This window comes from Argentina anserina, chromosome 7 (assembly GCF_933775445.1).
Source record: "Argentina anserina chromosome 7, drPotAnse1.1, whole genome shotgun sequence".
Lineage (NCBI taxonomy): Eukaryota > Viridiplantae > Streptophyta > Magnoliopsida > Rosales > Rosaceae > Argentina > Argentina anserina.
Genome location: NC_065878.1, coordinates 12643503 through 12671482, shown reverse-complemented (window position 1 = coordinate 12671482; position 27980 = coordinate 12643503). Strand labels below are relative to the sequence as shown.

The following is a 27980-nucleotide window of genomic DNA, read 5'->3' as shown; positions in this document are numbered from 1 at the left end:
ACCCTTCCCCTTCTTAAACCCAACCCCAGTTAACAAACCTAACCCCAGTTAATATCTCTTATAACCCCTCACTCACTTTCTCCCTCTACTCTCACTCTCTGCAACACCGACATTAGTCACTTTGCTCCCTAGCTTCTTCAACAATGGCGTCGTTCCGCTGCAACCTCCTCCTCCTCGCCCTCCTCGCCCTCGCCGCCGCCGTCTCCGCCCACAACATCACTGCCATTCTCGACGCCGCCCCCGAGTACAGCCAGTTCAACTCGTTCCTGACCCAAACGAGACTCGCCGACGAGATCAACACCCGCACCACCGTCACCGTCCTCGCTCTCACCAATGGCGTCATGTCGTCCCTCGCCGCCAAGCACCCTCTCTCCGTCATGAAGAACGTCCTCAGCCTCCACATCCTCCTCGATTACTACGACCCCGCCAAGCTCCACAAAATCTCCGACGGCTCAGTCCTCACCACCACTCTCTACCAAACCACTGGCCACGCCCCCGGAAACCTCGGCTTCGTCAACATCACCGATCTCTCCGGCGGCAAAGTCGGCTTCGGCTCCGCGGCTCCCGGATCCAAGCTCGACTCCAGCTACACCAAATCCGTCAAGCAAATCCCTTACAACATCTCCGTCCTCGAGATCTCCGCCCCCGTCCTCGCCCCCGGAATCCTCGCTGCTCCGGCGCCGGCCTCCGACATGAACATCACCGCGCTTCTCGAGAAAGCCGGGTGCAAGACTTTCGCCGCGCTTATCGTCTCCAGCGGCGTCATCAAGACGTTCCAGACCACCGCCGCCAAGGGACTCACTCTTTTCGCCCCGAACGACGAGGCGTTTAAGGCCAAGGGTGTGCCGGATCTGACCAAGCTCACCAATGCCGAAGTCGTTTCGCTTCTTCAGTACCACGCCATCCCTAAATACACTCCCAAAGGAGCTCTCAAGACCACCAAGGACCCAATCAGCACTCTCGCCACCAACGGCGCCGGGAAATACGACATCACCGTCACCACCGCCGGCGACCAGGTCACACTCCACACCGGAGTCGCCTCCTCCAGGGTCGCTGACACCGTCCTCGACGCTACTCCCTTCTCCGTCTTCACCGTCGACAGCGTCCTCCTCCCAACTGAGCTCTTCGGCAAGTCACCGTCCCCGGCGCCGTCGATGGAGCCAGTGGCTGCTCCTTCACCGACACCTGTCCTTGCTCCCAGCCCAGCTTCCGTAGAAGCGCCGTCGCCGATGGCCGCTTCACCTCCAGCTCCTCCTTCTGAGAGTACTCCGGAGGGAGCTCCATCTGACGCCCCGTCGTCGGAGGCGGCGGACAGTACTTCGGGGAACGGAGCTGGACACGTGAACTCACCTGCATTGCTGATGACACTGCTCACTGTCGTCTCTGTATCTGCCATTTCCTCCGTTCTCTTGTCCTGATTGGTAAATTCAGTTGTGTCTGTTAATTTTTATTTTTTTTTATTTTCTAGTGTTTTTTTTAAAATTTTTTGGTGTTTGTAGTTTTTCTACACTCCGTTTGTTTTACCGGGCTACAGAGATTTTTAATTTAAATTTTCGAATTCTGGTTTGGATTTTGTAATCGTGTGGCTGGCATTTATTTAACTTTGAAAATCGATGGCGGTTATTTGTGGAGTCCGGGGAATTAAGCCCTAAACGCGTAGTGTGGTGGGTACTGGATCTGACAGGCGAGTCCACATGGGATATTGTGGGGCGTCCCGCAACGTATACTAGCTAATAACAATTAATCTTTCTCAGAAAAAAAAAAAATATGAGGGGACCAACTCTAATGTTCCTTTTCTTTTTTTGGTCGAACTCTCTAATGTTCCTTGCTTCCCCTGGATCTGTTTTTGGGCGCGGCGAAACGGTCTGGAAGCTAATGGACACCCCGCGCCACACGGCGCCAACGACGCGCGTAATTGTTATTATACCATAACGAATTTAGTTAAACCGACTTGGGAGTTCGAAGTTGAAATTTAAACTATGATTACTCTGATATACTCTTAAGTCTGTAACGAAGAGATGATAATCAGGAAGATCCGATACTTTGGTTTGAGGGCGAAACTTGCCTGGTTGCCGGAGGCGCTGGCGACTTTCGTCGGGACAGCTCGATTCCTGCTTACGATATGCTCCTACAATGAAATCTCAATTCCAGTTTCATTGAAAATGTCTAATAGGCTGTTTCGGGAAATGACCGGATAGTGCAATGGTGATGGGTCCATCATCATCTACCGTTTAAGTGGATGTGCATCAATCACTATTTGGAGTTTCTAATCTTTACACGGCGTCTGCCTAACCCCGATCATCATTTAGTGGTTAAAGTTCAGAGTTACATATCGTTGGTGTTGATGTGAATGTTATGTATCTCATTTGACAATGTTGTGATATTATAAGTTCATACTACTAATACTAGTCCGAGCATTATAAGAATGCCGTATGATGCTCCCAAAAACATGATGATGTCCTGAAAATCGGCTGCTAGCGTACGTCGCATATGATCGGACGTGGCGGGCCAAAATAAAAAGCGGTGGGGCCCCACTGTGGAACTGTAAAAAGGTAAATAAAAAATTAATCACCGCCTCAAAAACGGCCCAAACTAACAGAAATGAGTTAACAGGTGTAAATTTTACCGGGCTTCCGCATGAGTCAAAGCGTCGCCGTATCACAGCCGCATTCATTTTGCCTTGTACTGCTTCTGCTACCCCAAACCGTAACACCAAAGCCTCTCTCTAACCCAATCCATGGCGTCCGAGCCTCCTCGCACCACCACCGCCGCAGCCGCGAAAGAGAAACGACACCGTTCCATCTTCGAACTCCCGCCCGAATTCTTCGACTCCTGCGCGCTGCTCACTCCCTCCGGCCTCTCAGTCGCTTCAACTTTCGAGACCTCCAACAGCTCCGCCGTCGAAACCCTAGACGAGTCTCCGTCTGACAACACCGATCAAGACCGCTCCCAAAGCGGCGCCGTTTCGATTCGGCTGACCTGCAACACTTGCAAAGCTGAGTTCGAGTCCCTCCAGGACCAGCGCGTCCACTTCAAATCCGATATTCACCGATTCAATGTAAATTCACTCTTCAAGTTTGATTTGATTCACTGTTTTATATATATTTTTGGATATTTGATGGAATAATTTGACACAGTAATGTGTTAGCATTGTTGATATGTTAGATAAGCTTACATTGCTTTTGCTTAATGTGAGAAATTCGATTCTCATTTCGATTGTCATTGTGTTAAACACATTGGAGATTACTAGCTGTAGTGTGTTTTTGATGAATTGCGGTTCGATAGAAACTCTATCCTGTTATCTTGCTATCATTGTGCGGATTAGAATTTAGCTGTGTGATATGTAAGACGGTAGAAATGTGCTTTCTATGGTCTGTTTGGGTGTATTTTCGTTACAAAGTACTTGAACTAGTAAAAGGATGTAATGTGTTGTGGTGATGTTGGAATTGATGTGATTACTTGGTTGTAAATGAATGATCATAGGTGAAGCTGAGCCTTGCCGGAAAGAGTATTGTGAAGGAGGAGGACTTTGATGAGTTAACGTCTGATTCTTTTAAAGACTTTGATGTCTCGAGTATATCGGGATCAGAGGATGATGAATCTGAAAAAGTTGGGCCTTATAAGCCTTCAAGGGCATCTGCAAGGCAGAAGTTATTCATCCACCTTCAGACGGGAGAAAGAATTTCGATTTGGAAGTGTTTAATTACGAATGAGTCTGGACCAGAAAGTGATTTGTCATGTGATGAATTGTTAGGGAGATTGAACGCGGTGGTTCATGAGCCTAGAGACAATACCTGTTTTAGAGTTGTGTTGCTTGCAAGTGGTGGGCATTTTGCCGGTTGTGTGTTTGATGGTAATAGGATTGTAGCTCACAAGACCTTCCACAGGTTGGCTTAATATTTATGCACACCTTGTTATGTCCACTGTCAGTGTTAATAATTTAAGTAACATTCAGAACTTTTGGGATGTAGGTATGTTGTAAGGGCCAAGTCTGGAAAAAAACAGTCATCAAATGATGCATCTAGATTTGCTCATTCTGCTGGAGCTTCTCTCCGGCGTCATAATGAACTTGCATTGAAAAAGGTATTTGACAAATTATTTTGGCTATACCGTTGTTACATTTTATTTGTTATGGACTCTGATAGAACTTTCACTATTGATGTAGTGATGCACCTATGTCTATGTGGGAATAGCTTGTGCTCTTTTATAATAATATTTGTATAGTTGCACTTTTGCTGAACATGAGGTTTAACTCGGAAGTTTTGTTTGATTGCAAGTTTGCATCTCACTGGATTTAAAGTTCCTTCTCCAACTTTAATCACATCTTGCCCTAAGACTTATGCGCCAGTACTAATACATGTCAGAATATTGTCTTTAAGCCAAAATGTTTGCAGTCTGCTAATCATGTAATTGGTAGTTAATATGCCTGTTTTCTCTTACTTTAGTTGTGTCTAGTTTGCCTTTGGTAAGATAGATCAACTGGAAGAATTACTCTTGCCTCTTCATACAGCTACTTATATGCCATATCTTATGTTTTGATTTATGTTCTGGATAAGATGCTGATAAATATATTATACATTCTAGGATATTCAAGAGCTACTTGCTGCATGGAAGCCTTTTTTTGATGCCTCGTCTTGCGTTTTTGTGTATGCCCCTTCTAGCAACCATCAGCTGCTTTCTAACGGGGAGAAACCATATTTTAGTCAGCAGAAGGTTCGAAATATTCCAATCACTATTCGGAGACCTACTATGAAGGAAGCCCGGAGGATATATGAACAGTTGACACAAGTTTCTAATGAACAAGAGGAGATTGAAGCTCCTTTATTTACAAAAGAGGAGAAACCTTCTACTTCAGGAATTGATACTGATACTATCTCAAGCATGGGGAAACTCAACATTGTTGAGCCTAGTACAGAAGCTTGCTCAAGTACTAGAGAGTCTGATGAACTTCCTATATTAAGTGAGAGTCATAATGATGTTAATGGTTTTTCAACACCTTTGCATGAAGCAGCACAGTCTGGGAATGCTCTCAAGGTCTTGGAACTCTTGGAACAGGGTCTGGATCCTTGTGCCATAGATGAAAGGGGACAGACTCCATACATGGTAGCAAACGAAAAGGAGGTCAGGAATACATTTAGACGGTTCATGGCAGCACATCTGGAAAAGTGGGACTGGAATGCTGCGAAGGTTCCTAGTGCATTGACAAAGGAAATGGAAGAATCTCAAGCTGCTAAACAGGTAATTATTTCTGTGCCCATCCACCTGTTAAATAATATGAAAATTGAAACTGTAGTTTCTTTGGCGTGCAAGAGTTGACTGTCAACTTATCCCATTCGTTTTCTTATCTGAGTTATTAATTTTAATTATAATCCTAAGATGACTAAAACAACAAAAGATTGAAAGAAAAATCTTTAAGCCTCTACTCCCTTCCCCTCATATATTGGCCATTGCTGCTAATGCAGAAGCATCAGCTGGCCATGTCACTGTGGTTAATACTTTTGGCTGATGAATCGTGCAGGTTTAAGGGTATCTGTGTTTAATAAAAAACAAATTTAACAGATAACATTTTGAAAAGTGAAAATTTTATTAACAATACATGACAAATTTTTCACTCTAAATCTTGGTGAATTTACTATCTAAAATATTAAAACGGTACATGACTTTTCCATCATGACCCAATTTTAGTACAGATTGTTACATGCTTCGTTAATTATTATGCTTTCCGTTAACTTCATGGGGCAAATCATCAGTCCAAAACAGCGAGCCCGACCCTCTCTTTCTGCATTTCCTTCCATTCAGCTGGTTGCAGATTGCTGGGTTGTTCTTTTTTGAGTAACCGACTCTGATTTACAGTATTTCTCCTTGATTCCTTGTAATCCAAAAAGAGGACTAGGCTTGAAAATCACTACAATCAACATGATCGTTCCATATACAACTGACATACCCACATCTGTACAAGCATCATTTCAATCATTCAATTCACAGAAAAAATTACATGCTTTGCTCTCAATCAAAGTTTAATAGAGAAATTGTATGCTTGCATTCAATCAAAGTTAATAGTTAATAAACATCTAATAGGAAGAGTACCAAACTAACTCTTACAGAAAGCCATGGTCAAGAAATGGGGATTAAACCACAAAGATACGAATGCTAAAAAACATGAAACATAAGCAAATCACATGACCAGTTAATAATGAAGAGAAAGCATCAGAGCTTTCAAGGTGCTGGACGCCTGGACCTGTCTCTCCATGTAAGAAGATGGGGAGTTGGGTTGGAAGATTAAGAATGGATGACGATGCAAAATGAGTTATTTGAATTCTGGGTTTGATAATTAAGATGTTAAGTTGGGTCTGGTGGGTGAGGATCTGGAGGAGATGGCGACAACAGAGGACGAGAAAGATGTTGGGTCATCTTGTTTCTGTGGGAAGAGGGGGGACGAGAGGGGATATACTATGTTACCCTTTAACAAATGAATAATTACATAATAACGTTATTTTTGACGGCATGGACTAAAATTGGGTTGGAATATGGAAGTCGGATACGAATTTGATAATTTATAAAGTAAGTTCCCCAAAATTTAGAGTGAATCATTTGTCATGCATCTAACAACCACAATTGCGGGGAATATATTGGTATTTACACATTTCTATGTTGGGGCCCTGTTTACCTAAGATCCGGTTATTGATGTCCTCTATGAGGCATCCTGTATCTTTTATTTGGTTTGCCTCTTCAGTATCATTAGGTGGTATATTGATACTTGAAATATGACATCACTTCATTTTTGGTTGTTCAGGCTGAAAAAGAAGCCAAAAGGAAAGCAAGAGCAAAAGAATTGAAGAAACTACGCAAAGAAAAGGAAAAGAAAGCTCAGGTGCATAATTTTTTGTTAATTGGAGATTTTCTATTGTGGTGTTTAAATTCTAGCTTTCTTTTTCTTTCTGAAAGATCTTTAGGATGGCAGTTTTATGAACCTAGTTGATGCAATTGTATTTAGCTTCACCGTTCTTTATGCTGTGGTTTGCTGTAATTGTTTTGTTTGTAGGTTGGGTGCTTTTACTGTTTTGTCATCTTTTGGTCCTAAAGGTAGAGAAAATTCCAAAATCATTATGCTAGGGTTTCTGCTGATTGGAAGAGATTGTTGGTTTTAAATTTGAAGCAACATTTGATGTCCATCTAATGGCTATCTGTTGGGTTCATGGGATGGAAACCTGGTTCAATTGTCTTAGAGATTGGGAGATTTTCCCCTGTAGGTTTTTGATTCCTATGAATGATTGGAATTTGAGTAGGGAATGTATATCCTTACTGATGTTGGATTCCTGTAATCCTGCCACAATAGGAGGTGTAGGTTTCCTACTCTTTTTTGAGAAAGCTGATATCCTTATGGCTATATAAGCCAGGGGATTTGCTCCTTGTTGCAATAGACGGAGAGTGGAGTGTCCAAGGAAGAGCGCAAAACAGAAAGATAACATATTTATAATTATTACTGATTGTTCTTCAAGTCTGGTATGTTTGTGTACCCTTTTATAAATAATTAAATATAATGAACGACTTGTTTTATGACCAGTGGATGTAGGCAAAAGTTTTGCTGAACCACCTTAAATCAAAGATTTGGGTGTTCTTATCTCTGTGGTTGTTCCTCTTGTTGTGCTGTGCTTATTTGGATTTTCGGTGTCACATATTTTCTGATTCACAAAAATTATCTATGTGCTGCATTCTTCTTTTCTTTTCCTTTTATATTTCTTAGTTTGATTTTACACAGGCTGAGGCTGCTGCTTCCAAGAATATTTCAATGAATACAAAGTCATCAACAGCATCTCAGCCTAGTCGTGGGTCTCAGATCTCTAAAGAGGTCAGTGCACTCATCTTCTGAGTTCTTTCAGCGAGCCTTTTCTTGCTGTGAATAGGTTCTCGTATGAGTCCTAAACTGACCTTAGTTTGCTTCCCCTTCTTTGATATCTAATCAGGAGGAACTGAAAAAGAAATTGGCAGCCGAGAGGGAAAAACGGGCGGCAGCAGCAGAGCGGAGAATGGCTGCAGCTGCAGCCGTTAGTACTCAAGGTAATAGCACCACTCCACAACCCCAAAGTGGGGTAGGTGATGAAATTAGCTGTTCTTGTTGTAATTTATCCCTGGCCGGTAAAGTTCCTTTTCATAGGTACAACTACAAATACTGCAGCACAACTTGCATGCATGTGCACAAAGAATTTATTGAGGAAGATGGTTAGCATAAACTGCTGGTTGTTAATTTACTCTCTTGTAACTGTTCTGTCTTCTACAAAATTTCAAGAATGTTCCAACTCCTACAATTTTTAAAGAAATTGAAGCGAATGGGAATAATGTGTGGAAGGATACATTTTAGAGTGGCCATGTTGTTTCAGGTTTTTAATCGGTTTCATCACTTGTATTCTTTCAATTTTTCTTAATGATGTTATTACTTGTCTGATAACAACTGGGTTACCACTCTGTAAAGTAGCATTTGCGACAATGAGAATCTGGAAGTCCTCCCAACGTAAATGTAGAATCATCAATTGGATTTGTACTATAGGGTCGGCATCTTGGGAAAAACATAATATAACAAACTCCGTGTATTGTGTGCTCGATTTGGAAGAAAGAACTTCACAGCGATGGAATTTAACCTACGCAATTGGAATACAGGAACTGAAGGCGCCGGCGAGGGCTGTGGCTATGGACCAATTGACACTAATGGAGGTGGTGGCGGAGTTGGTGGCAAGTTTGTGATCGTAATTCTGGTGGTGACAACGCTGGCTCTCGAGTTGTGGCATTGGCGACACAGACGAGCATGATCATATTGAAGGCAAGGACTAGTGGACGACACAGTAGCAGCATGATGGCCATAGCTTTTGGTTTTGTATTGCAAATAAACAATATATAGCTCCAATTCAGCATTTTTACCCAATATGAAGTTTCACTTTCTGGTTGTATACACTATACGAACCCATCCAATTAGCTTTTAGTTTTCCCAATCAATTGATTTTGGATGTTCTACTGAGGAAGTATTCTGACATCAGCTCCCCATACGAGTTAGCTTAGTCTAAAATATATCTTCAAGGAAATCGTATGAGAGAGAGAAAAATTAGACATAAACGTGAAAATTACATTCACTTTTCCAAAGAGTAAAGACGCCTAAAAGTGATTTTTACTACTTTACTGGAATAAATAGACGCAACAAATTCGCACAAGCAAAAGTTCAGCCTGCGGAGCCCAAAGCGCGAAAGCTCTAGAAATCCCAAGTCTCAACCAGCAGCTCAAACTCGTCCGTCTCCGACGCAATATGGTCAGTTCTTCTCCGCATCTTTCCATTCAAAACTGAACTTCATGGATTGAACCCTTTTTCGTTTTGGTTTAATTGATTGTTGCAGTCTGTGACTCTTCACACAAATCTCGGGGATATCAAGTGCGAGGTCTTCTGCGACGAGGTCCCTAAAACCGCCGAGGTCAGTCTCTGCTTCTCAACCCCCTTCAACTTGCCGCACCTTTTAATTTCTTACATGAATAATATGTTGTTAGCTTTATTATTATTAGGGAGAGCTTCTGAAATTCTAATTGCACCTCAAATTGATTACCAAATTTGTCTGGAAACCCTAGTTTTACACTATTATACTAATTTTTCTTTGAGGAATATGGCTCTTAGTGCATAGTTTCACTTCTTTTTTTAATACGAAAATAATGTGTATGTAATGTGACTTGGTGAATTGTTGTCATTTGTTGTTCTTGTTTGATTTTGGTGCAGAATTTCTTGGCGCTGTGTGCGAGCGGTTATTATGATGGGACTATATTTCATAGGAATATAAAGGGTTTCATGATACAAGGTGGAGACCCGACTGGTACTGGCAAGGGAGGGACTAGCATTTGGGGCAAGAAGTTCAATGATGAGATAAGGGAGTCTCTCAAGGTAATTGAATATGATTTTGGTTCTCTGGGTGAAGTGTGATCTTCTTAAATTGTGTTTCAACCGTAGTTACTATAACATATACACTTATACAGTAGCATGTATGAGTCTAATTGCCGAAGCTTTCCCATTTTACTGTTTCTTTTTCAGCACAATGCAAGGGGAATAATGTCAATGGCTAATAGTGGTCCGAATACAAATGGAAGCCAGTTCTTCATTAGCTATGCAAAGCAGCCGCATCTCAATGGGCTGTACACTGTGCTTGGCAAAGTAATTCATGGGTTTGAGGTTCTTGATATCATGGAAAAGGTACTATGCTAACTAAAGCCGAGTATCCGTTTTCTTCAATAGTTATGCATTACACACGTGACTGATGTATGATTAGTTTAGCATGGGTCTGTTTATTGACTTTGCATCTATGAATGTGCTTGGGGTATTGGTTCATCGATTTCATCTAAGTTTATCTGTCTGTCGCATAGTAGTAGGCTATGATCCCACCAAGAAAAGACTACTTCTGTGAATGATCCCATCAAGCTAGTCATTCTCTGTCATTTCTCGTTTGAATTCGGGTTTATTCACCAGTGTACACTTATGTGCAGACTCCAACTGGACCGGGGGACCGTCCTCTTGCAGAGATCAGGCTTAATCGTGTGACTATACATGCCAATCCTCTTGCTGGTTAGCCTTGAGTTTGGATTGGTTGAAGGTGGCGGGAATGTAATCTAGCAAATAGTTGCAGCTATGTGTTTGAACAATGAGAGGATTAGACATAGGGAATGCTGTCATCTCTAGCAGAGAATATGTATAGCACATTTTGATTACTTCTTTAAGCGTAACTTGTAACTAGGGGATCTTTCATTCTTATTACATCGTTATGACTCATGTTGCCTGAGGGATGATGACTTGTTTCTGTAGGGGTTTAGTTGCAGTTGGCAAACTTATGTCGATTTGGTTTTGTCAGCGTTTAAACTGTGTCGTGGAGGATTCTTATGGCCAGTCCCTCCCTCTGGCTGTGCATTTTTAGTTCTTTTGTTTTAATTGTTTCACATCCATAGGCGAGTCTCTTTATCACACTTCTTAATAGCATTTACGAGGATGAATGAAATGGGGCATAACAGGGAGGAAGAAGCAGACTCTTTCTGGTTCTTCAAGCAAGCAAGCAATCCAGCAGTCAAATAGGAAATGTGAATTGAGAATCTGGGAAAAGCTTCACAAAGCACCCACCCCTCTTATTTTTGCTGATCTTAAAGGCACCGTGTGACCCTGCCTGTAAATTGATGTACTTTAAACGTCACACAACCTCTTACTCACACAGAACAACTCAGCCATAATGAAAGGCTCGTGTTATTTTTCTTTTTATTGATGGAGATCCGTGTGTTTCCTCCTGATGGAATACTAATCCGTGAAGGAAAATCATGTCTGAGCTTCTTCCCTTGATTACTAGGTATAGCTTGATATGTACGGTGAAGCAATTACCAACTCAATCATCTGACTTATGCGAGTGGTCAATTGTTTCTGAAACTTAATGAAACTTACATAAAAGAAGAAAAACCTGTCTATTATATACAGATGCTATCAAACCAGCAAATCAGTGGATTCAGAAACCTCCTCGGGTTTAACCAAGGACAAGAACAGGCCATCCATTAGCGAAAAATAAGGCTGAAATCATGTGTTCCCTCTAGCAAAGAAAAAACTTGGATACATGAATACGAGAACTAGAAACCATCTGCCACAATGGGCAATAGCTCAGTGTAGTTGGTTACCAGTTCTCAAGCTCATGATGCATCTCAGGTTTTCTGGAAACCCCAACCTCTCCATCTAACATTGCTTAGCCATCCAAACTGAATCAAAGGATGTCCTGATGTGAGCTTTACAAGGTGAGTTCTATACGGTATAAGGAAATTCCTGAGACCTGTAGTGCACATAGTCTTATAAACGAGAGCAACACCAGCATCTCCTTTAGTCCTCATATTAGGCTTCTCAAGGCACTCGAGAAATGCTAAATCAGCCTTGAGCAGCTCAGCCTGATCATGAGTGTCATATCCAATGTCATGGCAGTAGCAACAGAAATCCAACCAATCAATGGGGCGCTGATCCCAAACAAGCGATCCACCATCCTTGCCGCTCGAAAAGTTAGGTCCACAATAATGCCCGTATCTCGGAAACAGCTGAGAAAGGAACCCTCTCACACCAGTATGCCATGGCACCCTCGAAACATATGGCCGGAAGCGCAGCAAATCAGGGGGAGCAGCCTTGCGGTGTGGCTGGGCGGCACGCCTTCTCAACCGGCGGTTGATAGTGGATGGGGTTCTTCGAGTCCTGTCTTGAGACTGCACAGCAACCCATGGAAACAAGGACACAAGGGGCAATCCCAACGGCTTGAGATCAAAACCAGGCTTGTGCTCAGGTTGTTGTTCAATATAGACACTAGTTGGTTTCAAAGTAGGTTCCAAATCACTGTTTGATTGGGCTCTAAACCAGAGGATGTTACCCAGAAACCCAGAGTTCATTTTGTCAACCCAACACCATCACAACACCTTCAATTCTAACCTATTGATGAATTTTTGCACAAAACAACAACAGAGGAATCAAACATGAAATGTTAGAAAAATATACATGAAAATCAACAAGCGGCTACAATACAATTCTATATTGACAGCAAAATTGAAGAGTAAAGGGAGAAACTCATTGGAATATGGGAAAGAGACGCACCCCCGGTAAACGTCAATCGTTCAATACTGTATAAGGTCGGCGATGAGGATTGGGATTAGAGGTCACGAAATGAATGGTTGTGGCGTCAATTGGGAAACTAAGAGTAAAGAAGAGAATAGATTTTGGAACAAGATATGATCGGAATGGGAAAGGATGCGTTTCAGGGTTTTATTAATCAACCAATTAAGCGGAATTGAACGGGAAATTCTACAACATCGGACAGGGAAGGCAGGAGGAGAAGAGGCGGTCGGGCTGGAGCTGAAGAAGCTTATTTTTCATGGTCCTCGAATTGTGGGAATTGATTCGGATATGGTCTTTGTAAAATAATAAATAATAAAAAAAACATTTTAACAACTAGAATAGACAACATAACTAAAATAATAAAAGCTCTGACTTAGATGAGACAAATGGGCCCAAAAGCCTAAATCTGGGCTAGGCCCGGCACGTTAGAAATCGGTTTGACACGGTCTGAGTCTGTTATTGTAATAGACCGGACCGAGATATTTTGATCCGGCACGACCTGGCCATGATAAATTCATGGGTCAGTCCGTTAAACACATAATTTTATATTATTTATATAAATATTTAAACAATTATCATTATTAGACTTGAATATTAGACTTTTTAAATAAAAATCTATTGATTTTTTCATTATTTTAACTATAATATTTCACAAATAGTATCAAATTAGTGAAGAAAACGTCATTGTTTTTTTTAACGCTTTAGAAATAAGATTATGAAATATGTTATAGTAGTTTATTTATTTTACTATTCTAAATAAATATATAAAACAAATATTCTAAGTACATAATATTTTTTATTTTAATTGTGTCATATAATGCTAATGAGTCTGGTTAGCCTGCTTCTTAGCCCGGCAGGGACCCAGCCTGACATGGACTTGGATCATGAGCCAGATTGGGCTTAATATTTAAGTAAATGGGCCGTTTGCCACCTCTACTCTTACCCCAAAACACTTTAAGACTTACCTCTTGGAAAATAGGATGTCATTTGGGGAGGGATTATACATTAAATTACTCCCGGTTCTAGAATGATAACTCACCCGGCCACTATTTTTATAACAAAGAAAAACAAAAACTCGAATTAATCTTGTTCTTAGTGAATTTAAGTATAACGTTGAGGACACAATAAAAAAAATGTAATTGACTGATACAGAGGGATAATTCCCAATATACGAAGCATGACCAAATGAGCTAATTTATCAGACATGAAAATCACTTTGCGATGCATATCAAAAAGAACAACTTATGGATAGTACGTAAAATATTTTAGATGAGGCTCCTAATACACAAAGGACCTCTAGATGATCAAGTACATTTTTTTAGTTACTTTTAACAAACATTCTAGAAGCTTTGAGTAACCATAGTGTCCACCCATTCTCGTATAGTTGTAGCCTCGACAACCAAAATATTAGCATCATCAATCTTTATACTATAAAACAAGCATTTAAAGTACAACCAAAATACGATTTTCTGAAAGCACTATTTTTATATCTCACACTAAGAGTTTTACAGTCAAAACTTAAATATTTTCAAAAATAAACCACTCATTTTTCACACTAATAACTGCGCACTTTCCCACACTCATAGGCGAAGTTTTTAGATATTAAGGTAACCATTACAATTTTTCGGACCACAAAGCCAATTGTAGATATTAAAGTACCCATCCAAATTTAGTAATTGAATTTTCATTCTTTTTTTTTTGCTTTAAAATAAAATAAAGATTTATAGAAAATTCACCAAACTTCCTTTGTACATGTACTTCCTGATAAACAATAAATAATATATGTTAAAAACCAAATGTATAGTCCCGCTAGGAGGCCACTACAATAGACAGTAGTGACTAGTGAGATACTGCCACTAGCATCATCTCAGACCTCTCTGAAATTTCTCACCGCGCTCTCCAATTTGCCGCCAAATTAGGGTTTCAGTTCCGCCTTCAATGTCCGACGTCGGCGAAAGCGCGCCAAAGCCCATTGGGCCTGTTCGCTCTGAGGAGTCCATGTCCCCCGTGCAGTTCACCTCCTCCTCCGCCGCCAAAATCGCCTCCCAGCCTCTCCCCTCCTACGACCCCTCCGTCTGGGGCGTCCTCACCGCCATCTCCACCAAGGCCCGCAAACGCCCCCAGGTTTCCAAATTACTCTTCTACCCTCTCCTTCAGCTCAATCGCCCCTACATATTTTCAATCATCATATCTTGAATTGGTACTTTAAATTGTAGTAAGTTGAACTGTTCTGGTTGAGTTTTCGGGCTAGAAATCGGTATATATTGAGAGTCGTGACTGATTGGGGGCTATGAATTCGTTGAATTTCGAAACGTAGGGCATAAATATGCTACTGACTACCAATGAGCATAAATTGGGACGGTCGGTGGAAGACAAGCGGTTCCAGATTGAGTCGAGTGCGATTAGTGCCAATCACTGCAAGATATATAAGAAGAAGGTCGATGAAGATGTGAAATGTGCATCAGTGTTCGTAAAGGACACGAGGTTCGTACATTTTTTGTTACATTCTTTTTGTGTGTGTTGGAATCCTTGTTTTGATTGTGTTGAGACTTTTTGCAGCACGAACGGTACGTATCTCAACTGGGAGAAACTAACGAAAGCTGGCCCTGAGGTTGAAGTGCGCCATGGCGACATTATATCGCTTTCTGCTCCTCCTCAGCATAGTAAGACTACTGTGCCTTGTGCTCCAAGTTTCTTTCTCTGTCACGCACCCCGAACTGAATTGGATTTTAATGGAATTATTTAAGTGTTGAGATGCTTTGAAAATTTGGTCTCAGTATGAATTTATGGTTTTCTGAAGTTAAAATTTGAGAACTTGTATATACAGGTGCTGCATTTGCATTTGTGTTTAGAGAAGTTGGCTCCAGTGCCAGTACAGCTGGTACTTTTGCAAAGAGAAAAGCAGGTACATTCATGATAATTTTAGTGTTCATGTGATCGTTACAATAATTCCGTCTATACAATTTGCTTCCATTGTGCTCTCTCAACCTTAGTTGGACCTTGATGGGTATATTTAATAAAATATTTTCTTCTTGAATATAAATTGGTATTTCTTATCGATATGCAAATTTCTAATATAATTAATTTTATTTTTTGTTGGCTCATCTGATTAGGCTTTAGAGTAAACCTACTCCTGGAGAATCTGAAATATTGAAAAAAGCTCTCTAGAATGGTAGTCACATAATCATTTGTTTTGGCTGGCATCGGGTTGAGATTTCCTTTTTTGTTTTTTTGTTTTCCCAACATGACCATTGAAGCCAAAACCTTTGCAATAAGATAAGCTGAATAGAAAGAAGGAATAATCGACAGCTTACGGATATATTTTATATTTGGATGAAGTTTTAGGCAGTGTAAATTTTACATGTATTTTTGCTTGTGATTGCTTCTATTATAGTTTTCATTAATATTAATAAATAAAATCAATATCTTTTCATTGTTCATTCAGATGAATTCGTTGGTGAGAACAAGAGACTGAAAGGTATTGGCATTGGGGCTCCTGAGGGTCCGATATCTCTTGATGATTTTCGAAGTCTTCAGCGGTCAAACACGGTACATTTCATTTGATAATATTATAGCAGTAAGTGAGAACTGATGCTGAAAGGTTGAGATAATTTACTTGAAAAATTATTGTACCTGCAGGAACTGAGGAAACAATTAGAAAATCAAGTCATTACAATTGATAGATTGCGCAGTGATAACCGTTTGGCTGTTGAGTGTCATGAAAATGTAAGTTTCTTGTTCCTCCTCCCCCCCCCCTGCGCGTCAGTTTGCTTAGATATGTGACACTTCAATCTAATCTTGTAGGAAAAAAGAGAACTGAAAGAATCAGTTGGAAAACCTTACCTTGATCAACTGAAAGAGTTGCATCGTATTATGGAGGTTAAACAGAAGGAGGTGGTGGAGGCCAATAAGATATGTGCAGAACAAAAATATGCTCTCGAAGACCTTAATGAAAGGCTTACAGCTTCGTTGCAGTCATGCACTGAAGCAAATGAAATAATGAATACGTAAGGCAGATTAGTACAAAATGAATTTGTTAATATGATTTTTATTAAGTTTTGGTAGTATTTTTACTTTTAATTAAGTCTTTGTGGTATTCCTCACAAGTCGTAACATTTTTATTCGAGCAGCTGCCTCTTTCTTCTGGCTAAGAGTTGAAATTTCTTCTTCTTACACCTGATCCCATGCCATCTACAAACTTGGGGTCCAATTTTTGAGTCAAGGCATGGGAAGAACAATGGACATCATTTTTTATGTGGCCAGAACTTTTGGTCCAAAGTTTTCAATTACTGCTACAAGCATCATAGGGACCTGGCATAACTATACATCAATAAAAGTACATGTGAATTTGTTAGAGTTTGTATTTTAAAATGCATGAACCAGTGTTAACAAATGGTTAATGGAAATACTGTTGCTATGGTGGTTTATAAAAATTATGTGCATTTTAAAATAATTTTTGCATCATTGTTAATTGAGCATGCCAACAATAGCATGTGTTGTTTTGTCACGGACAATGAAGCATTCCCTTCCCACTCTACTGTACCAAACATGAAGAGCTAATAATTACTATTTCCTTTTCTGTAGTCAGAAAGCTTCTCTGGCGGAGCTCAAGGCACAGTTGGATGAAGAGCGAGATCAGAGAAGAGAAGAGCGAGAAAAAGCGGCGGTAGATCTAAAAGCAGCTGTACATAAAGCTCAATCTGATGCCCAAGAGGAACTAAAACAATATTCTGATGCGGCCAGGAGACGAGAAAGAGAGCAACAAGAAGTAATTAACAAGCTTAAGGTATGAATGCTTTTATGTCCCATATCTTATATAGTTATAAATGTTTGCTAAAACTTCTGTTTATCTTTTATTTTTCATGTCGAGGTTCATATTATTGGCATTTGTGGTTTCAGGAATCAGAGAGAGAGACATGCTTGTTAATAGAAAACTTGAGAACAAAATTGGTAATGTTTGACGGTACTTTTGAATGCTTCAATTAAACCATGGAATGGCCTTCTGCTGATTCTCTTCTGTGCTGCAGGAAGACACTAGGCAAAAGTTGGTACTCTCTGAAAATAAAAATCGCCAGCTAGACACCCAAATCTGCGAAGAGCAGTCAACCTCTGAAAGTCAGAAAAAGGTAACTATGTGTATTAGTCCTTACTTGGAAATTACTCCCTTTTGTTACAAAATTCAGTGCAAATAGTTGTTGAGGCTAATAAGTTTATCTACTGTTTTGGACATTTGTCAGAGAGTGGAAGAACTTGAAAATGAGGTAAAAGGGCTGAAGAAAGAGCTTGAGAGTGAGAAGGTAGAAGTGAAAATTTTCCTCGTATCTCTTACGATGCTGTAAAAGGTTGACGTTGCTTACAGGGTTGTGCATATGGACCTACACTGTTTTTAGTATCTGCATCTGAAAGCAATTCCTCTAAACTATGTTATCACTAATATGAAAGCTATAAGCATTATATGCAAAACATGTATGAATGGTGTTTCACCTAATGTATCGTGTGGTGAAAACATTTTTAGTTTTGGTGTAAAACGAATTTGCATAAATGTTTGTATAAACTGGTATGTTATTCGTAGCTGAGATAGTTCTTGCTGTTGGTAGCAGGCAGCTCGAGAAGAAGCATGGGCTAAAGTTTCTGCACTTGAACTAGAGATGAATTCTGCAATGCAAGAGCTTGATTTTGAGAGACGAAAATTGAAGGCTGCTAGAGAAAGAATAATGCTCCGGTAAGTTTCCTGAAGGATCAGTCTTTTTCTTTTTTTCTCAGAAGTCGAAGGAAGTGCTCGAGTAAAATACTTTTGTCTTGCATCTTATCTTTTGATAGCTCCATCACCTCATTTGTTTCAAAGATTTCTTCATGTAGAAATATTTGTGCTCCACTGATCAGTCAGTTCTTTTATATAAAGTTCCATTTTAGGTAATTTGGGCTACACATTTTACTTTTTGCTCAAGTAGATGAGAACTGAAGTCTTTAGAGCATTGCAATTTCCAACTTTTCAATGTGTACAAAAATTTGCTCAAGTAGATGAGAACTGAGGTCTTTAGAGCATTGCAATTTTCAACTTTTCAATGTGTACAAAAATTTGGTAACCTTCGGGGTCTCATTTTCTTGACTAAAATACATGGTTCCGTGCAGGGAGACACAACTGAGGGCGTTCTATTCCACAACCGAGGAGATTTCCGTACTGTTTGCTAAACAACAGGAACAGTTGAAATCAATGCAGAGAACACTGGAAGATGAAGAAAATTATGATAACACATCACTTGATTTTGACCTCAATGTTATTGGGGATACAGCTGGAACTGAGAGAAGAGATGATAAAGAAATCAGGTACCATAGAAACAACACTGCGAGGGAAGGGTCAGCAACAACACCGCAGAGGTCCAATGGAAATCATATTGGACCTTCCAGTGAAGAAGTCAGCATTACTGAGAAGCATGACTGTGACGTCAGAAGCCAAGGAGATCAACATACTGAAGAGGCAGAATTCACTAGTGCAAACCATGGTGTTAAGGGTGGCTTTGGTTCTGACATTGATGGTTTTGGTACAGGACCAGTTACAGAGGGAGATGGCATTGGCACTGAGCATGTCCGTGAAACTGAAGGCATGGACACTGAGCATGTTCCTGAAACGGAAAGCCCTGGAATGAACGGTGATGAAAATATTGATTTGAACAAGATTGCCACTGTAGAAGGGGATACAATGCAAATTGATGAGGAAGGCCTTGTACAAGGAAATGATGATCAAGGCCCAATGATTCTTCAGCAGCGTCACTCACAATCAAACACTATCAGGACAGCAGACCTTATAGCTTCTGAAGTTATTGGTAGCTGGGCTTGTAGCACAGCCCCTTCTGTCTATGGTGAGAATGGATCTCCAGGCAGATACAACAATGAGGAAGGTGCTGCTGCACCGCACGATCTGGTTGACAGGGTGGCAGAGAGCCAAAGTACTCCATCTTCTGAGACTGCTGCCACAAGACGGAATCATGAGCGTCAGGCACTGAGTGAAATGATTGGGATAGTTGCTCCCGACTTGAAAGAGCAGTTCGGTAATGTGGATGATAATTATGATAGTGAGAGAAGAAAACTGGGGTCTGCTTCCAACTCGGATACTGAGAGTTGTAGTTGTACAAATAGTGAAGATAAGAACACAGGTGATGCTGCCGAAGGTGGGTCAATATCAGACTCAGAGACTGAGGGTAGTGACCGGGTTGATAAGGCAATGGACGAAGATGATGTGGATACAGAAGAAGATTCTGTTGGATGATTGGTTTGCAAGGAAACCAACAAGTAGGCTTAGTTTTCTGGTTTGTTTTTCTTCTTCGTTTAGGTTCGTTTCAGTAACTCAACAGGATTATGTATATAGTAGTTATGAGCAACTTCTTCCCTACATGCCACTAGAGTGGACACGGGTCACTACGGTTTGTTTTGGACAAAATTCATAATCCAGCCTAAATTTTAAATTCAGTTCGGTTCGGTTCGATTTTTCTATTTTAGAGACGGTGACCCACAATCCGACCCAACTCACATGGTACGGTTCGGGTTTTTTTTTTTCGGTTTTACCCATATGTAGAATACGTAATATTAGACATTAATTTCAAAGTACAAAATTTAACATAAAGATGAAAAACAAAATGTCTAATTGATTATTTCATATCTAATTGACTCGAACATCTTCACAATGTCCATATTTAACTCAAGTACAAAAAACTCTATTGCATTAAAATCATAGAGGAACAAAAATGTTCGCATTCCCTGTGGGTTTAGGTAATTGAACCTCGCTAAGTCTATCGTGTAGGTTGTCTGGTTTGTCCAAGCCTTCTTTCACGTCTCATATGAGCCGTTATTAATACTTATTCGCTGATGATATGAAACATTAATAGAATCATTGATTGGAGAATTCAATTTTTAGAGTCACGGTATAAAGAGAGGCAACATGAAATGGAGATTGAGGGAGGAGGGAGAGGAGAAGAGGGAAGAATGAGGAGTTATGTAGACTGGTAATGCGAAATGAAGTGAATTTTTAATATAGTGCTAAATTAAGAAGTGAGGATTTAGAAAGAGAGAGAGAGTCGTAAGTTTTTTTTTTGTCTGAGATATGAGAGAGGCCGCAAGATTGATTAGGCCCATTAGGTTTATGCTGACTTTAGTTTTACTTTTTTTTAATAATAAAAGTAAAAATATACCAAAATGATGACGTTGATTGTTGACTTCGGGTTATTTAGATCGGTTTAGTTTCGTTCGGTTTATAAGAGACTAAACTTAATACCCAACCCAAACATAATCGGTTCGGTTTTCTTATTTTCGGTTCGGTTTTTTTCAATTTTCAGTTTTTTTTCGGATTCAGTTTGGGTTCGGATATTTTTTTTTCGGTTTTCGGGTATGCGTGTCCACCCTACACGCCACACCCTTCTGCCCAATGTTCTTTTGGTTCTGAGTTGCAGTAGTAAATTTGAGTCGATGATCTATGATGAGAGAATATGTGGGTGTGAAATGTTTGTTTACTTTTTAAGAGGTATAAATTTTAGAGTGAATTGTCAGAAGTTGGTGAAAAACTTGTTAAATATCAATTCTTGAAATTTTTTCAAGAAATGTAATACAAAAGAGTTTCAATACCAAACTAATAGGCAGAAACATCACTTCGGACATTACAATATGTTTCGGGCGACACTTTGGTTATCGAATTTTTAAAAACTTCATTTTGGTTATTCAATTATACTATTTTGTCTATTTTTCTGTTAATTGAACGTTAAATCCTAATGTGTATGATCATATTTGTCATTCCAATTAGAAAATAATTAAACTGTTGTGCTAGAAGAAGAAGAAGACGAAGAAATTGTCGTTTGATTGCTTTAATATCTGAATTACCATTCGAGTTAACAAAGAAAACGGTAAAAATAAACTGAATGACCAATGTGACGTATGAGTAGTATAATTAGATGACCAAAGTAAGTTTTCAAAAAATTGATGACTAAAGTATCAAGCCAAACATATTTCAACGACCAAAGTGATATTTCTTCCAAATATGAGGAAATTCAAAATTTAAATCCCTTCCAAACACGCAACTTATAAAAGAACGAATTATCATGACGAGGGATTGTGCCAATTTTTAGAGCAATCGATTGCAGTAGGCAATTGAGTGTTCTAATTTGAATTGGAAGAAAATGGTGATGGTGATGTGGACCACATTGCTTGATAGCTCTGTGTTCATGTGAACCCTAAGAAAAATGAACTAGAATGAAGATAGACGCCAAAACGCTTCCGGCGTAAACAAGGGCGTCAAAACCCCCTCACCAGCCGTTGGTGGCTGCTTTACGGCATCAGTAAAAGTCTAACAGGTCGGGGATTCAACTCTTTTAAGCGGAATTGGCTGAAGATCGTCGTCATTGATTAAGAAGATTGATTGCCTACTCTATAATAAGGATGAAGCATTTAAGCTTGGAACCCAAGTAATCTATGCTTTAAACTGTTTTCTTCAGCTTCTAGACCCTCCGAGACAGAAGAAAAACCAGTCTCGATCGCAAATTAACTAAAGCCTGCTACTGACACATTATTATTTCGTTTATCATGTAGCTCAAATTGGAGAAGAAATCATATATCACGTGTACGTGGCGAATAAAACGATTTCTTTAGAAACCTAATCAGTAGATCTGACTGTGTTCATTTTATTTTTCAACTATCTTCATCATAAAGAGTGAAGACGATAGAGGCTCAGACCTCAGAGCGTTTAACATGAGCTTATATATAGTATGATTGTCATAATAAGAAGTGGTTTTGGGTACCCTATGGTGGCTTTACCTTAATTAGGAAGTGCCCTAACTATTCCCAGTGGAACCATGTCTGGTCTAGGAAAGTATACATTAATCATGGTAATGAATTGTAATATGAAAATTTTAGGAGATCATTATGGTATCACACTGTGTATCATCATACTGCATCACCCAAAAAACCAAGTTGTCAAGAAAACAAAAAAAGATTCGAAATTTGTAAGAAAGAACCAAGAGGGGGCAATGAGATCGTTATGGAAAATGGTGGAAGTTTCATTTGCTTGTTGACTAATTTGATCTCATCACCATTGTAGTAGTGCAAGTACTGCGGAAGTGAGGAGATAGTAACACGAGAAATGAGTGAAGCCTTGCTGGTCACGGTTTTAATCAAATGTCTAAAACTTCTGTGTTCAAAAGAAAATGATGAAGCTACACAATTTTATGACCACTCTATATTTGCCCATAACCACATGTATACTGTATAGGATGCTACTGTATACATCACCTACACATATGATCATTGTAAATAATGATACTACCCAATTCCCATACGATTTAACTAAATTTTGCTAAAATATATATTAATTTGATAGAAATATAGAATATATGATTATGAATTTCGGTGGTCTATTTCTGATATCAAGTTATGTATAATGTTACACTTCGTTTTAATTTAAGAGTGGTTATAGTGTTGAACTTCTTATTAGGAAACTTAGCGATGAGCTCCAGAGCGCCACGTACATCTATTCATTTTTTTAGGGTCTGTTTCCTCTCCATTATCTTCTTCTATTGTTGGCATAATTGTCTTGGTGCCTCTAATAATTTGGCCCCTAATTCCAGTTGTCAATTGCACAGCAGGAACTAGCTTACCTACTTGACCCATTTTTTCGGATCTTGCCGACGATATCATTCAGTTTAGTAAACTTATGTGCATAGGTTTCACTCGATAGTTATGGGATCATCGTTATGATGAGTTTGGTGATAAAGAGTTGAGAATATTTTGCCAGTTCCGTGCCCACTTTCCTCTTTTTGTAGCATATGCAAGAGCATCAAACATAATGACAACTTATAATGTAGGTGCCAAAAACAAAACAAAGGCATTTTCTCTTGATGGTGCATAATGGGGAATTGGGGATATGATCTTCAATCTCAAATTCCCACCTCATCATACTTAGCTCTTCTAGAGCCAAAAAAAACCCTAGAATTTGGTCCCCCAATCTAAATTATTTTGGCTGGCAAGTCAAGTGTTGAAGCAGCTAAAATTAAGGGACCATGTGAAGTGGCTCAGCCTGAAGTTGGAAGATGGACAAAATAGCACCACTCGCATTCACAATGATGAAATTAGGATCCAATGGGTGAGAGGAGAAGGAGATGAAGATGGTGGTGTTCATGATGATTACGATGGTGATGAAGAAGAAGAAGAAGAAGCCAAAATGGATGGTGATGAAGAAGAAGAAGAAGCCAAAATGGGGGTTCATTTTCCAAATAAATGAGTATGGTTTTGGGTACTCAATTACACTAAGAAATGAGACAAACGAAGGAGGACCTAACAACATTGACTACTCCCTCTTTGCAATCCCTCCATACTATTACTTTGGCTTCCCTTCCAATAATGAATAATCTACTCATGCTTCACTTTGGCTTCTCTCAAGTCCCTACATTAGTCATTAGACATGCCCACACACACGTGACTTGCACGTGAGACTCCCTGTCAATCTTAATCACAAGTTTTTTACTGCTTCAATTCGTTAACAGAAGTTTTGAGTTCATGCAGCCTATCTACATCAGAGGATGTTGAATTAATAACAAAACTTGAATTTGGAAAAATCTAAGATAGTACATCATAATGACCGAAAAGACATAACATTACCTCTTACATATATGCTTCACCGGACAGTAACTATACAAATATGTATCGATATGCAATATCCAAGTCTTGAGAAAATCCTCAACATTCAAACTAAATTATTTATCCCTCTTTAGAAAGAACTGTAGAACGCGAATTTGAAAACTAATAAGAATGCAGACACGTGTACAAATAAAATGTAATTTATTGAATATCAAGCGCGGGGTTACAATCTTTGTGAACTCCTTTGATTATATCTCCATGTATGACTTGGCTCAAGGGTGACGTGCACTTGATCTTGAGAATTTGAGTTTGATTTGGATTTGGATTTGGATTTGATGAAGAACGAGCGATTTGGCCGCTTGATGATTCTTCGTGGGCTTGAGTTTGGATTTGGATTTGATGAATAACGAGCGATTTGGCCGCTTGATGATTCTTCGTGGACTTGAGTTTGGATTTGGATTTGATGAAGAACGAGCGATTTGGTGGCTTGACGATTCTTCGTGGATTTGATGATCTTCGTGGACTTGATGATCTTCGTGGACTTGAGAGACTTCGGGATTTGTCGAGAGTGATCTTGCTCAAGTGATTTTCTCCATTCTTCTCCAGTCTAAAAAATATCTCTTCTCTTCATGTTGAATGACTATTTATAGTGTCAAAGTTTCTATTTTGTAGAATATTTTAATGACACTTAAAATAATAAATTTATTTAATTATATAATTAAATCAATATGTATTTTCTGATTAATTCAAAATTAGTTATTCTCATAACTAAATTAAACAGAAAAATAATTAATTTAATTATAGCCGTTAAAGAATTTATTAATTTAATCAAATGTCTGATTACCATTTCGAATCGTCAATGACATTCAATTTTCCGATGCAATTCGGAATCACGTAGCTTCGATTACAATCATCCGTTTATGTGCTGACACGAGTTTTATTCAGATCCGCACCAACTTTGTTGACTTTTGTGTCACGTGTGCAATTTTATCGGGTCCTTAGTCGAATTAATTATTTAATAAAGATGATTTACTTTATTAAATTTCATGTGTCTACAAGAACAATTTATTCTCTTAAACCCTTAGGGTTTAGTAAAATTTAGTGTTAGATATAGGAAATGATTACATCTAAGCTTGAGTTTACATGTTTGAATATCGAGCATATGAGTTGTGAACAATTCATGGTGTAAAAGCAGAGAGGATAAGAAAGGTTGCGTTTACTTTTCAAACACAACCTTTATAGTAAAGATGAACTTTTCCTCTTTTGGGCAAGTTAAAAAGATCAAGAACTGCGAGACTGAAACAAACACAACTTTGACCAAAATGTCACTTGCTCATTGCATTTTCTCCAGGCAAATTATCTCTCATTATGTTAAAATACATCAATATCAACACTACACATGATACTCAGATGCTCGAGTCATTGACTTCACCTCTAAATTATTATTGTATATTGATTAAAGACGAGTTTCATTTGACTCTTGCGCTTATAATTTAGATTTTAGGTTTAGAATTTAGAGTTTTAGCTTTTTTTTATTAAATAATAATATAACTACCGCGCTGAGCTAAGTAGTACGGATACGGACACGAGTATTCGTATTCGACGCTATACGATACGAGGACACGGTAAATCAAATTTTTTTTAGACATGGACACGTTAATTAACTATTATTGTTTATATATATAAATATTAAAAAATTAAAACATAAGTGATATAGTTTCTTAATTTAAAACATTTAAACAAAGAGTTAAAACCAATGACTATAAATATTGATTTTTGAGGAAAATTTGACATTATAAAAAAAATATTGATAAACTTTAAAAAAAATTGATTTATATTCTATAGAACTAATTAAATTGTTCTATATGTTAAATTGTGCATAACTATTAACAAAAGCATTTCAGTAGAAATAGTGAGGAGTTCCACATGTGCATTGACAATCAAAGTTTGAATCACACCATGTGTATTTTTATCCGAATTTATTGCCTTCGCATGTCCAATTTGGAGAATACGTGTGTCCATTTGAGATACGGCGTATATATTACATATCTAAAAACAATATGTGTGTACGTGTGTATTATGCGCGTGTCTGACCGTATCGTGTCTGTATCCGTGTCAGACACACGATATGTAAGTGAATGGATGTGTCCGTGCTACATAGGCATTGAGCCTTAAAATTCTTAGTTTTAATTCGTTTCTATACCTCACTAGACAACAAAAAATCTTATTGTAAATGATAGTCCATATGAACAGTGGAGTGAATTCAACTATTCAAGCTGCCTAGTAAGACTATTCGAGCTGCTTGATTTCTACAGTAATGATTCGGTTACTTGATTAGGGCACATGGTCATGCACAAAGTCATGTTCTATATTGAAGAATGAAGACCCGGTGAAAATTGTAGGGTCCCAAGTGTATTGATTCAACAATGAAAGGGAAAGGTTCTAATATTGAACAAAGTACATTAACAAGAAAAATGTGCACTAGATTGATTATCACCTTTTTTGTGCCCCAAGCAAACCCCAATTAAGCAGCACTAAAGATCTTTTTTAGACTCTTGCTTGGGAGTTTATAGGAGAGATTAAGATTATTGAAAAGGCCAAAGAAATGAAGCTATCCTTCTTCTTCTCTTCTGCATATCTAATTCATCCTTTGCTGGCCTTTGTAATTATGATCCCCTTTTGCCATCATTACTATGAAAAATCCTTCTTTTTTTCTCTCTCCCCTCTCTATCTCTATCTCTCTCTCAAGTGCAGATACAGACACACAGTGGTGAATATGCTGGATATATGGTTCACCTTTTCCCTCTTAGTGTCTGCCAAGGCATCTATTTAAGGTCCAAGATCTCTATTTTCACAACCCACAATATTCTTAAACCTTCTCTTCTCCTCTTCTCTCTGAAAGTTCAGGCAGAAACTGAACTGTAGAAATAAAATAATGTGTATGAACTCTTATTCCCGTCTTCGACGGCCATCAGAGAATCACAGCTTTCGTGTTCACCGCCTAATCAACAGGTTAGTTTCATTAAATTCTTTCACAAACCATCTCTTTCCGTTTGCTCTTCTATCTTTAATCTAATACACAATAGTTTTTGTTATGTAACAGGAGGAGATCAATTAAAAAAAAAGCAAAGGAGAAGGAGATGGAAATCAAGAACCTGAAGCTGTACATGGATAACAAGAGAATAATAGAAGAGAATGACAAGTTGAGGAGAAAAGCACTTCTTCTCGTCCAAGAAAATCAAGCTTTGTTTTCACAGTTCCAACTGAAAATCTCAGACCATGCATGCAGTGCTACCATGAAACAAGATCACTAAAACATAAATATAGCTTAATTTTGCATAAAATGGTTAACAAGAGTAGCAGGCCGGGTCCATGGCTTCATTTTGTTTCTTTTGATCTCCTTGTTGGGGCCTTGGGAAGCAGAATTGTCTCATCTCATCTCTCCCCACCTCAATTAATTCTGCTCTTTATTAGTTTCTCTCTTTCAATTTCTTCATAAATTATGGGTGGGGGGAAAATAAAATAAATTCCACTGAATTTTCTTATGTCACCGCATTTCTCTGACTCCACATTTTCTGTTTGTTGGGTTTTTCTTGTATGAATACTTCTTTTCTCTGGCTGAAAGGGATGGTAAACTAGAAACCCTACTTATGTATCATTTCTTCAAAAAAGTAAAGCTCTTTTACATACAGTCTGTTACATAAAATGAACTGTCTGGATG

At 39.0% G+C, this 27980-nt stretch overlaps 5 protein-coding genes across 9 annotated transcripts in view; 4 read left to right on the top strand and 1 right to left on the bottom strand.

Moving 5' to 3' along the window:
• The window catches only part of LOC126802972 (peptidyl-prolyl cis-trans isomerase CYP18-1), a 101397-nt gene extending 90595 nt beyond the window's left edge, over positions 1-10802 (top strand). Inside the window, exons 2-6 of the mRNA XM_050530697.1 lie at positions 9251-9295; positions 9381-9455; positions 9752-9913; positions 10061-10219; positions 10510-10802. Of these exons, the coding sequence (XP_050386654.1) occupies positions 9293-9295; positions 9381-9455; positions 9752-9913; positions 10061-10219; positions 10510-10593 (483 nt within the window). The 5' untranslated portion in view covers positions 9251-9292 and the 3' untranslated portion in view covers positions 10594-10802. The remainder of the gene's footprint in view (positions 1-9250; positions 9296-9380; positions 9456-9751; positions 9914-10060; positions 10220-10509) is intronic.
• On the top strand, positions 82-1458 carry LOC126802970 (fasciclin-like arabinogalactan protein 10). Its single transcript, XM_050530695.1, has one exon. It carries the CDS (start codon positions 144-146, stop codon positions 1416-1418), a length of 1275 nt encoding a protein of 424 aa, XP_050386652.1. The 5' UTR covers positions 82-143; the 3' UTR covers positions 1419-1458.
• Positions 2677-8988, top strand: LOC126802963 (uncharacterized). 4 transcript variants are annotated; one of them, XM_050530687.1, is made up of 8 exons: positions 2677-3058; positions 3484-3887; positions 3972-4083; positions 4585-5238; positions 6794-6871; positions 7745-7849; positions 7965-8058; positions 8656-8988. In XM_050530687.1, exons 1-8 carry the CDS (start codon positions 2738-2740, stop codon positions 8802-8804), a joined length of 1917 nt encoding a protein of 638 aa, XP_050386644.1. In that variant the 5' UTR covers positions 2677-2737; the 3' UTR covers positions 8805-8988. The 4 variants fall into 4 exon arrangements, with proteins under 4 accessions (XP_050386644.1, XP_050386642.1, XP_050386645.1 ...); XM_050530688.1 differs by having other exon boundaries at positions 2678-3058; positions 7760-7849; positions 7965-8094; XM_050530685.1 differs by lacking the exon at positions 8656-8988 and having other exon boundaries at positions 7965-8559.
• A 567-nt stretch (positions 10803-11369) lies between the features above and the next one.
• LOC126802852 (uncharacterized) lies at positions 11370-12902 on the bottom strand. Its single transcript, XM_050530561.1, has 2 exons — positions 12623-12902; positions 11370-12460 (listed from the first exon to the last, which is right to left on the bottom strand). Exon 2 carries the CDS (start codon positions 12418-12420, stop codon positions 11698-11700), a length of 723 nt encoding a protein of 240 aa, XP_050386518.1. The 5' UTR covers positions 12421-12460; positions 12623-12902; the 3' UTR covers positions 11370-11697.
• Positions 12903-14500: 1598 nt separating this feature from the next.
• LOC126803064 (uncharacterized) lies at positions 14501-20067 on the top strand. Of its 2 annotated transcripts, none has more exons than XM_050530812.1 (13): positions 14501-14767; positions 14961-15127; positions 15203-15306; positions 15471-15548; positions 16089-16192; positions 16283-16369; positions 16448-16650; positions 17228-17429; positions 17543-17593; positions 17671-17769; positions 17881-17940; positions 18244-18365; positions 18776-20067. In XM_050530812.1, exons 1-13 carry the CDS (start codon positions 14582-14584, stop codon positions 19908-19910), a joined length of 2598 nt encoding a protein of 865 aa, XP_050386769.1. In that variant the 5' UTR covers positions 14501-14581; the 3' UTR covers positions 19911-20067. The 2 variants fall into 2 exon arrangements, with proteins under 2 accessions (XP_050386769.1, XP_050386768.1); XM_050530811.1 differs by having other exon boundaries at positions 18241-18365.
• The last annotated feature ends 7913 nt before the right edge of the window (positions 20068-27980 follow it).